The sequence below is a fragment of the Lytechinus variegatus genome, chromosome 3, assembly GCF_018143015.1.
Source record: "Lytechinus variegatus isolate NC3 chromosome 3, Lvar_3.0, whole genome shotgun sequence".
Classification (NCBI taxonomy): domain Eukaryota; kingdom Metazoa; phylum Echinodermata; class Echinoidea; order Temnopleuroida; family Toxopneustidae; genus Lytechinus; species Lytechinus variegatus.
This window is the reverse complement of record NC_054742.1, coordinates 38,700,961-38,713,073: the sequence shown is the minus strand read 5'-3', so window position 1 is coordinate 38,713,073 and position 12,113 is coordinate 38,700,961. Positions and strand designations below refer to the sequence as shown.

Here is a 12,113-nt window from a genome sequence, read left to right as displayed (position 1 = left end):
ATACATTTTGGCACAAGCGCAATTTTAGGTCACTGATAAAACTGATATCTTATATCAAGTTTGAAGAGGCCTATACTTATATTTTTATTTCAAATAATGTTATAAACTTATAAGAAATCTTATCATAATTCATAATGTACCACCTGTCGCTATCATATTTGTAACCATCAAGTTTTCTTAATGTAGGCCCAACTAATCAATCTGGATCAGATTCAAGAAATAAAATTATGTAATTTAGAATTGTCAATGGTTTGTTATTATTGTATGTTGGGGGTGAAAAATAGAATAATTTTCCAAACTTGTGATTTGGGCCACTGCATGTACTTTCGCAATAATAATCGAATAAAAATCCTGGTGACGATGAACAGAATACAAGTTCACCGCACATCTGAAACTGATATTGATTTGTCATCCATTACTAAATTCGTATTGAATCTTGACTGGACACTACTAAATGTCGAAGTTTTTTTCCATTTTATCTTCAGAAGGAGGAAGAGAATTACCGGTCAAACATGGAGGAACATATATATCGGTAAGGAGAACGCTTGAAGATTAACGGAATGCTGGTTTACCATGCCTTCAAATATTATCATTATATTCTTGGGACAAAAATTAACTTATTGATATCGTTGGTAATGAGGTAAACGTCTGAAGCTGCCGAACATGGCATATTCGACAAATTCTGAAAGATTAGAGCTTGCAAAGCATACGGACAAAATGTTGACCTTTTATTGAAAGTAACAATATATTTTTTGTAGATAGACTTTGGCATGATTTAAAAAATGATATAATTTTTCAGCTCTTTTCCTTTCCCTTTCATTCATTTCCCCTTATTTTTATTTCCTTGGGAATTTAAAATTTGGGGGTCCAGTTTAACAAAGTGTAACAGTCATTTATTTCAAAAATATGAACAATAATTGACAAATGTATCTTATATATTCATTTATCATTATTGTTATTATCATTTATCATAATTAATATTATTATCCTTATTATAATTATTAGTACTATTTATTTGAAGGGTGTGTATTTCAAACATAAAATTGACTGAGTGCATTGCATTACCTACAAATTCCTGGCCTACTGGAATCAGATGATCCATGTCCAATGCTTTTTAGAATCACAGAATTCATTATCTAACAGATGAAAGTAATGAGATATGAATAATGACGAGGGCAGCTTACCCCTGCCCCCTTCACAGATGCAAACAACCATGTCCTCCGCTCAAACGAATTCCACACGTAACACGTTATCCACTTAGGAAACACGCTGGTATGGTTTAGTAACAAGACCGTTTCTAAAAATTATTATGCTGAATGCAATTATATCTCGGATTGATTAAATCAAACTGTAATTGATATGAAAATGACATTTTTTCTAAAAGGAAAATTGCCAATTTGTCTACTGCCAACTCGCCCATTCAACACAATACTCTATTTTCATTTCGTCTATTGCCATTCCGTCCATCAACATTTCGTCTAATAACCATTTGGTTCAATTATCACTTCGTCTTATCACCATTTCGTCTATGACCATTTCGTCTCATAACCAGTTGATCTAATATCCATTTAATTTTATTTTGCATAATTAACACTTTAGTCAATTAGGCCAAATGGTATATGGACTAAATGGGTATTGGACCAACTGGTTATTAATCGGAACGACATTAGACCAAATGAAAGTAGACCTTGTGGTGAGTGGGCGAACTGATGGTATACCAAGTGAAGGTAGACGAGTTGGCAATTGGACGAATTGGCATTAGACGAATAGGAAATAAACCATAAGAAAGGGTCTAGAACAAGAGACTATTGGTCTACCTCCGCAAAATGTCAAATTGGAATAGGGGGTAAATCCGGAGAAATAGAGAGGGGGAAATTCGGTCCTATGTGTACCACAGGGGTAGGAGATAGATAACAGGGTGGCTACTAGTGAGTGCGTCATCTACACAATTTTCATATTATCCTGCAAAGATTTAGGTTTCACAAGATCGCAAGCAACTTGTAAGGCCGTATTAGGACTCGTAAACAAACTCATTGAGTGGGAAGGATTCAGTGAATTTAGTGTGAACAACCTGGCAGGGTCTGAATCATACGTTTATTATGTATTTTATTTAAAAAAATTATATCAGTCGAAATTTTCTAAGAAAAAAAGTTGTCAATATTCACATGAACATCATTACTAAGTTTCTTAGTAGCCCTTGTGTTACTTTTTCGTGAAACGATTGAAGACACAAAGAGAAGCAGGTCCATATACTGTTCCAAGAAGTTTGGGGGTTTAGCTATGCAATAAAACTCTGAAATGGTGCGAATATGAGTAACCATAGCGCTATCGACAAAAACATAGCACTATCCACGCTCTTTTAAATTTTGTGCATAAAGTAGCCCATTCTTTAGATGATCATTCGCATCTAATTGGTATATTCCTGGACTTCTCCAAGGCATTTGACACTATTAACCACGACATTTTACTTTACAAGCTTTCTCATTATGGAATACGTGGAATTGCCTTGGAGTGGTTCAGGAATTACCTTAAAAATAGAAAACAATATGTTTATTTAAATAATCACATCTCTGATCAACATGACATTAATTGTGGTGTCCCACAAGGTAGTATATTAGGGCCTCTTTTATTCATTATTTACATTAACGATTTTCATAGATCATCTGACATTCTTTCTTTCATTCTTTTTGCAGATGATTCCAATGTATTTTTTGCTCACAAAAACCCTCAAACTCTAGTTCAGATCATGAATTTAGAACTGCTAAATTTGACTCAATGGATACGCGCCAATAAACTATCTCTTAATTTAAACAAAACCAAATATATGATATTTAGTAATTCTATTGAATCTTTACCTTCTGACATTATCTTTGATGATACACCTTTACAAAGTGTTTCCCAAATTAAATTTTTAGGAATTATAGTTGATAATAAACTTTCTTGGAAACCCCACGTTCTTCATGTGAGCAAAATATTATCTCGTAATATTGGTATAATTAATAAGTTAAAACACTATTTTCCTCAGGTCACATTACTCATGTTATATTCCTCCTTAATTTTACCGTACCTTAATTATGGAATATTAGCATGGGGAAATACCCATAATTCTTTATTGGACAAAATATTAATTTTACAAAAGAAAACACTCCGAATTATATGTAATGCACCAGTTCGTTCTCATACAGATCAATTGTTCCTGGAACATAAAATCATGAAAATAAAAAATTTATATTTATTTCAATTAGGTCAATTCATGTATAGATACAAAAATAATTCGTTGCCACGCATATTTGACTCTATGTTTCACCAAAACCAATCCCTCCATAACTATCCCACCAGGCAGTCAAATGAATATCACTTGCCCCTCCTCAGAACGCATCTAGCACAAAATACTTATTTATATACAGGTCCAAGATTTTGGAACTCCCTTGGCGATGAGATTAAAGATGCCCGTTCTTTACTGTCCTTTAAAAACAAATTAAAATTTATGCTCCTTATTTCCTGATGAATTATATTCACTGTTTAAACTAAAATTTTGTATCATTTTTTGCTAATCTATGTTTATACAGAACATAAAGCCTTATTATTATTTTTTTCCAGTTAGACATAAAATTTGAAAGTTATATCTTGTCTATACATTATATTGTACCTTTTTTATTGTATGTGTGTGTGTGTGTGTGCGTGTGTAATGGTGTATTTGTATATGTGTGTATGGTGGGGTGTGTGTGTGTATGTTTATGTGTAATGTGTATATGTATGCGTGTATGTATTTGTGTGTATGTGTGTGTATATATGTATATATATATATATATGTGTGTGTGTGTGCGTGTATTGATGTGTATGTATGTGTAGACATAATATAATTATATGCAGCAAATTAGCTTTGCATCCCTCTCCCTATCTCTATTTTCTTTCTATATTCTAGGCAGTTGTTATCGTACTATTGTCCACCTCATGTTCATGTGTTGTGTTGTTTCGTGTTATTTACTATTATTACTTGCCTTTTCGTTATCTTCATGTATTACTTTACGTATATTTCTATATTCCTTGTATCTATTTTTTGAGGGGTCCACATTATACAAGCTTTGCTTTTCAGTGGACCCCTCCATTCTTCTTATGATATATAATTGCGTTGATTCAATTATATCTAATGATATTGATTATATTGATTTAATTTGACATGTATGTTAATTTATATTTAGATTACTTTCAAATATGTATTTTTTTTTCTTCCAATATTGAATTTTGTTCATGCTATTGTTTATTTAAATTGAATCAATCTATTTTGTACTTATTTGTATCATTTTGAAGAATGAAAATAAATTTGAATTGAATTGAATTGAACCAGATATGAGGGACATTTAATCTAAGTTAATTGATTTAGTATGACGAGCGTAAACTCTAAGAACAAGGTTTAAACTCTGCACATTTATAGGTACAACTCAATGCAAAACTAAGAGCACCTGATTTAATACGTTATTGAGAACCATTACAGGGAACACGGGACGGGTTTGAAGGGGGAGGGGCTGAGCTGGAAGTGGGGACCGGCCATACCCAAAAGCACAGTAAGACAGTCAATTTTACGTTTTTGTAAATATTTATGGAAAAGGGTGGGGTTGGGCTGAAGCCCCCTCGGTAAAGTACCCCTGTTCCCGGACCTCTGCATTTTTGGTGCAACTCACAGAGATATACATGCCTATACTTGGGCAACTTTGTTGCTAGTGTAGTACTGCTAAAGATGCTGAGTTGAATCTATATTTTTTTAAGAGTGAGCATCCTCGGAGATTTCAGGGTGCTTGGGTGAAATGGGTGTTGGGTGTATACCTGGGAGGTAAAATGTGTATATCATTATAGAAAGAGACGGAGAAAAACGAAGAGAGAGTGAGATAAAAGAAGGGGGATAGAGATGGGGAAGGAAGAGAATATAGCTTATCCATCTACTCCACTTCGAACTTATCGAAACAGTTTATATTTCGTACTCAAGACTGATCATTGAGGCATGCATACGATCTTGGCAAGATAAATAAAACATATAACAAAATCAATCTCAAACGAAAAAAAATAAGATATTGATTCAGCTCTTTATTAAATCACATAATTCACTTGCAAGTAAATTTAAAGTTCACATATTCAAAATAATAACAATGGAAAATATGACAAAATGATAAACCTATCATAAACGAAAAAAAAGGAGAGAAAGGGCGGGGAATCAAACAAATAAAAAAGGGAAAAGTCGAATTGGAGAGGTTACTATTCCATGGGTTAAAACAATGTTTTATAATAATCTTGAATAAAGTTTTAACAACATTTCCTTTAAATTAAACACATGTAATTCAGTAAATAAGATTTTAAAGAGTTTACAAAAATGGCATCACAAATTGCAAGAATAAGGTGCTTTTACATACAAAAAGACAGACACATTTTGAAATGAAAGAAGTTACAAGTAACTGATTTCTACTATTTGCTTTACGTGAAATAATAACTGTCACTTGTAAATTATTGACCAAAAACGAATGTTACTAGGCGAATCCAATATTGAATCTTAATGACGTACACGGGGGAAAATGAATATTGATCATTAATTCAATCATTCACGCAGTATTCAAAACTGACAAGATACCTGAAAATAATTAATAATTGCTAGAGAAATGAAAAACGAGTGATATATGCCTATAATTGCCTTCTTAAAGGCTGTTTTTATCTGTTTTATTCTACATTTTCAATGTATCTACATGTACAAGGAAAATTCAGAGGATTGTGAAAAGTCACAGACCCGTACTTAAAAGTCACGGTCATTTTTTCTACATTGGTAAGAAATTATGGTGTCACTATGGATAGTCAAAATGTGACACAAAATCTCAAACAGCCTACAGAATCAATTCATACATGTTGCAATTAATCAGATAACCACAAGTTCTAAGTTTTATTAACCATTCAAGCATGGGAAAGACTGCAGTAACGATAACGTAAAAAAAGAGAAAGAAATGTCTTCGGCTTCCCATAAATTTAGCATATACCTAGACCATGAGCTATGAATTAAACAAGACTTCAGAACCCGGCCAATGACTTAATTTGATGATTAATCTTATTATAAAACATCTGTTTCAGGTCACAAATTCCAGTTAGTAAAGAAAACCACAGGATTATTAAAATGAATTCAAATAATTTTTGATTTTCTTAGCAACAAAGGGATCTACGAAGATGAATAGTTCTAAGATACTTTGAAAGTTTGTTTTTGATGGATACAATGCTAAAGCACGATATCAAATCATTCAGATATAAGATATAAGGTTTTTGACAATACAAAGTTGTTAAACGAACATTTTCAAAAGAGAAGAAAGAAAGAACTTATGACGGGTAGAATACATGATTTTCAGTTACATATTGCTTTAGGTATTAACACTGAGCATAGCGTCGTCAAACGAATCTGTTCGACCTTCTCGATTATCTTCATTAAAAAGCTGCTCGGGTGCGACTTCTAGGCCGGCCACCGATCGGAAATACGCTACCATTCTCTTTTGACGTCTTAACATGACGACGAGTCCGGCAACGATGACAATAAAGGCTACACCCGCGAATGCTATACCTACGATAGCGCCAACGCCCAAGGCACCCCCTGAAAATATAACGAAAAAAATTATTAGAAGACTCTGAAGACACTTTATTTCATTGATCTATTATTCAAAACGCAGAGTGAACCCCAAATCAACTCAGACCATCGACATTCCTGTCAGCACACGAGGAGAACGGTACGGACGGACGACTCGAAAACATAGAGCATCCGGTAACCACTTACGATGGGCGGAGGCATAAATGTCAATACTTAACCCTAAATAGACTGGGCTATTCCGACGCCTAAGAAGACTGGGGGGGGGGGGGGCTGATTCAGCCCCCCCCCCCCTTATGATCTCGGCCGTCGATCGCATGATCGCGACGAAAATTGGCACACGCGTTACCCATGGCATTATCTACAAAACTATAACATCAAATTCTGCAAAAAATCTCATGTCTCATTAATTATGCTAATTTATGCGTAAAATCATAAGTTTGCTCTAATTAATAAAATAATGCCCCTGAAATGCTAATTTTTGTTTCACATACTCTAGATAGGCATCTGATCATATTGATTTTAAAAAAATTTCAAAATCACATTTATTTTCTTATGTATTCTATTGTTTTCTAAATTTCTTATGTATTTCTATGTTTTTCGACTTTTTGTTTTTTATTGTTTTTTCAATGGAAATCGTTGGGGACTTTATTTTGACCATAAAAAAGATAAAATTAATTGATTTTAAGCAGTAAAAGGAAAAATAATGATGCATTTGTGAATATTGGCTAAGAACACTATTTGCATTGGATTTGTACACAAATTCACGTTTTTGAGTAATTTTGGGTCTGCATGCACTTACAAAATGTTGCGTAATTTTGGAACCGCGTACCCGGGGGTCACAATTTTGGTCTCAAAAGTTGCGCGAGACTTGAAAGTAAAAAGTCAGCGAGCGACGCGGTCAAAAAATTTCGCGCGGCGGATTTATCGCGAAAAATGTTGAGGGGGGGGGGGGCTGAATCAGCCCCCCAGTCTTTTTAGGGTTAACACAATCAGATTTATACAATAATAATATTAAATTCTACGAAATTCTATTGCATTCTAAGCGATGAATTACGAGAGAGTTTTCTTACCTATTGGTTTTGGTTCACTTGGTGGTGTTGTCATGTATATTGGACCTCCTAAATAAGGATAACGAAAAAAAAGTATTTAGATTTTGAGCTGTGTAGGAATAAGAATCAGTTAGTAAAAAAAAAGAAAAAATAGAGTTGTTAGCACAATATCGTGTGACCATCATTTTTAGAATTAATAAGAGTACCGAGTATAAGGCAGCATGGGACCGTTCTTGGCAAGGGGTGGAGGCACTATTTTCATAAAAGCTCGTCAACACTAACAAGACCCCCTGTCCGACAATTACCACAGCAACATTCACAGAGCAGTGGTTCATCAGTCAACTTTCTTGACACAATGCCTCACAACTTAAAATGCCTGCTCGGGTCGATAACATGCACAATGCAGGCAGAATCCACCCTGATCGGATCGCATCGGTATTTTCTGCGCTATTTCGTCTCAATACTGTCTTCAAACTAAGAACGCGAAATGCAGCATCATTTCACCACGCGCATGATTTTAGCGAGTTCATCTTTTATTGAGTTGTTCTCTAGTCCGCTATCAGGATACCATTCTGAATCGTTAAGTCCCTACTCTGATGTTCAGAGACACAAGCCCCTTGGTAAATACCTGTAGTATACTTGCAGACAAATGGCCATTTTTCTAGACAGTAGAGGTCATTCCACTGCCCCACATGCCCGCCGTTGGTATACATCTGGGTACACTCTTCGTCCTGCTCGTCTCCATTGGTGCCGCTAGGCTCTCCAGGTGCCCAGGAGGTAAACTCATACGGGGTCTCATCTTCCCAGGTGAAACCTATACCAAATATTTTAGATTAAAGAATTTATAATTTTAATATTCATTTCAAAACTTTCATGTTTATCTCTTATTCCAAAGATTCCAAAATAAACAAATTAATGGAGCACTTGAATTCTTAATAGATTATCTTGAAATAAAACGGCAACATAATTATGAATGCCTGTTCATTTAGGGGGCCTACTACCATTATTATCACTTTTCACTGTAAAAACAATATATTATTATTATTTTATTTGGCATTCAAAAAACAAAGAATACAAACAGATCAAAGACAAGATCAATCAAACTTGTACATGATAGAGAATATAAGACCTGGATGAGAGTTGGAGAGGCTGCCTGGGTATGGAAAAGGCTAACTTAATAGCCATAACCCACAGGTCTTCCTCCCCAAACCTCCTAACCCCATCTAGGTCATAACACTAATGGTGAAAATGAAACTAAAATGAAGATATTTAGAATCGGCCCCGGAATCGGCAAAATACAATGGTCATACATGTGACTTGGTCACCTCAAGCCCAAGCCAACCCCCACAATACCTTCCCCAATCACATCATTATATAAATGAATTAAAACCAAAGCCAAATACTTTGAAAGTGTCTTATGTTCCTTTCTTACCGAAGCTATCGATATTATTGAGCCCGATCCATACACTATAAATATCACCCTTGACAAGGGAGATCACAAAGTCTCGCTCTCTGGTGCTGTGGATACTGACAAGACTTGCTCGATCTCCCTTGCAGACGTAGCGGGCAGCAGACCACGGTACCACAAATTCGTCTTGAAGATAGGCTTTATAGCAGGCGCTTCCATGGACAGACCAGTCACTATCGGGACAATCTTCGGGAGAGAGTGTGGGCTGCTGTGGTGGGACACCACCTAGGCACGACGAAAAATGCGAAAGGTAAGAATTTTGGTCGTTGGTTGGTTGACATAATGTAAGAATGGCAACATTTGAGTAATTACAATAATATACTGGATTTCATGATCTAAGATCCAAGAGAGGAAAAATAATCCAGTTATAGCAAACTCTTCTTAGATTTTGAAATATTTCACACTCCAAGCAAAAATAAAGTAAACATCAACCGATGGGTATCTTCAGAAGCGCAAAGGCCGCGGAATGCTATCAAGAGTGTTATGTGTACTGGAGGGAGTGCTGAACATGCACATTTTCACGTTTATACATGTTTAGTAAAAATAAATAAAGGGAGGGGGCTTGATCCCCTCCCCCATTTCCCCAGTTCCGGTTTCTTGACGAGAAATTAAAGAATCGAAATATCATGAATTATAATAATTTCAACTTTTGTACTCTGATGTAAAAGTAAGATAGGAGAACAATGGAATTCCAATCAATTAGACGTACGCATGGAGGGACGTCATCAGGTTGCGACATACAAATTTCCACGCTACTGTTTTTTTTCTGAATAAGGCTTCTATGGAAGTGCACTCTTTTTTTCACTTGCATTTACAAGTTATTCATTTCCATTAGATCTATAGCCTTTGGTGTGCTTGCCTGATTTGCTTTAATTTATTTCTCACCTTCCGTCCAAATTTTTTTTTATCTGGTAATCGCAAAGTTCTTTGTATAAAAAAAGGAGACAGCTATGCCTAATAAGAACAATCAGTTGAACCAAATGTTACCTTGAGTAAACTTGCAGATGGCGCCATACTTTTGATCACACGGCACATCGTCCCATGCACCCTTGTTTGGTTGGATTGCCACACACTTTTCATCAGGACCTAGGGAAGGTTGCCCCGATGCCCAGCGGGTATATACCACTGGCCAGGTGTCATCCCAGCCATAGGTGTTATTTTTCTAAAATGAACAATCAAACGAACAAATAAAAAAATTACGTACCAAAATCAAACTTGTAAGATCAAGAAAGGATGCGCAGCGCGTGATCAAAGAAGCACCATAATGCATGATGTAACTTCTTGTAAAGGATAACAGTATCTCTACTAATTTGGGCCCAGTAAAACGAGCTTCTATTTGCATTACATACTTTTGTTTTAAATCTTAACTTTCTTACCGACCAAGAACGCCAGTAATAATCCTTTTACTTTACTCCACATTGCTTTTCTATATCGCAGCCGGCGTGCAAGGATAATATCACAGTCAATATTATGTTAAAAAAAGATAACGAAATCCAATGACACAATGAATTACGTTACATCAAGTTCATTTTGGTATGCAAACTTGACCTGCATTTACTCCCATCTTGTACATTGAAATGGACACCATCGCCACTATCAGCAGAACTGTATTATTCACAGTGACCGCTGTATAACCATGATGTCCAAAACAGCTGATCAAATGACGGGTATTTTTGTGTGAAGGAGGAGGGTCATTTCAACACGCCCCCTCCGAAAATATTGTTCTCTTTGAGTTTCCTCTAGTCTGTCATGAAGGTGCATCACTATATTTTTCCACGTTATGAGTCATTGTGAGATTAGCTGAAACTTTAATTACCATTATTACAATCGTCAAAGATTAACACAACTTGTCAATTGATTATGGATTTATAACACTTCTAGATTTTAATCTCTGTTAAAACATTTACTTAGCAATATAACGTTCGAAGTTTAAAGCTACATCAGTGGTATTGTTGATTATCCTCGTTCTAGGGATTTCTATCGAGGCCTTTCCTGTTGTCGAGTTCTTTTCACGTGATTTTTTTGTTCCTGGTCAACAGATGGCGCTAACGATCAAGCCACTGATCTGTGAATTTATTTTAAAAAGCACATTAACTTAAAGGCCTGGTCACACCACCCGAGCGTTGATGGAGCGGTCGTGAAGCGGTAGAGAGGAAAAATTGGGTGAAAAAATCGAAAAAAAAACCAAAACAATCGAAATCGAAAATAATGAACGGTAGCGAGCGGTGATGATTTTTTCTCTCCCCTCTACGACCGCTCCAACAACGCTCGGGCGGTGTGACCAGGCCATAAAATCAATCAGAGTTGAAGCCTGATATTTAATTGCTCTTTATATGAACTGAATAACTGATAAGTGTATAATAGACAATGGTGATTGGTTGGGGATTGACACCGCGCCCAAAGTCACAAAATGTGATCAGCATTCTTAATGTTCTTGGGCGCCTCCGACTGTACATCATAACCTGTACAATGTCTACCACTATATCATGCAGTGTAAACAAAGGGTGGCAGAAGAGATGCGTTTCAGAGTTAAATTAGCATCTGAACGTAGGCAAGCAATTGAAATAAATCCTTCTGCATCAGGAGAGGAAACGAAGTTTAACAGGAATTTAAACAAAGTACTTCTGACACAGTCTGATGCATAGTGGTAAGTCCATGAAGTAAATAAGCAGACTGACTCACCCGAATGAGGCCAATGTACATGGGAGAATCGATGCCAGCATTGTTGAGCATCAAACTGATCTCATTGTTCTCATAGATGGAGTTGATAGATGCGAGGGTGGATCCCAATCCATCAGATTCACACTTCCTGAAGGGGAAGGGGGAAGGGGGGAGGGAGAGGAGGGATGGGGAGACAGTGTTGAAAACAGTATTGAATGCTATTATGGGAGAGGATGAACAGTAAAGAGGACAAGAGTTTTAATCTAACTTCTTCACTTTTGTTTTCAAGACTATATCTGCCTACTGTACTAAATGTTATGTTTCG

At 35.9% G+C, this 12,113-nt stretch overlaps 1 protein-coding gene across 1 annotated transcript in view; it reads right to left on the bottom strand.

Annotated features, from left to right (window-relative positions):
* Positions 1-6,267: 6,267 nt before the first annotated feature.
* LOC121412027 (macrophage mannose receptor 1-like) overlaps positions 6,268-12,113 on the bottom strand; it is a 55,316-nt gene continuing 49,470 nt past the window's right edge. Inside the window, exons 47-52 of the mRNA XM_041604940.1 lie at positions 11,810-11,936; positions 10,115-10,289; positions 9,092-9,352; positions 8,288-8,473; positions 7,681-7,728; positions 6,268-6,616 (exon numbers count right to left, since the gene is read on the bottom strand). Of these exons, the coding sequence (XP_041460874.1) occupies positions 6,390-6,616; positions 7,681-7,728; positions 8,288-8,473; positions 9,092-9,352; positions 10,115-10,289; positions 11,810-11,936 (1,024 nt within the window). The 3' untranslated portion in view covers positions 6,268-6,389. The remainder of the gene's footprint in view (positions 6,617-7,680; positions 7,729-8,287; positions 8,474-9,091; positions 9,353-10,114; positions 10,290-11,809; positions 11,937-12,113) is intronic.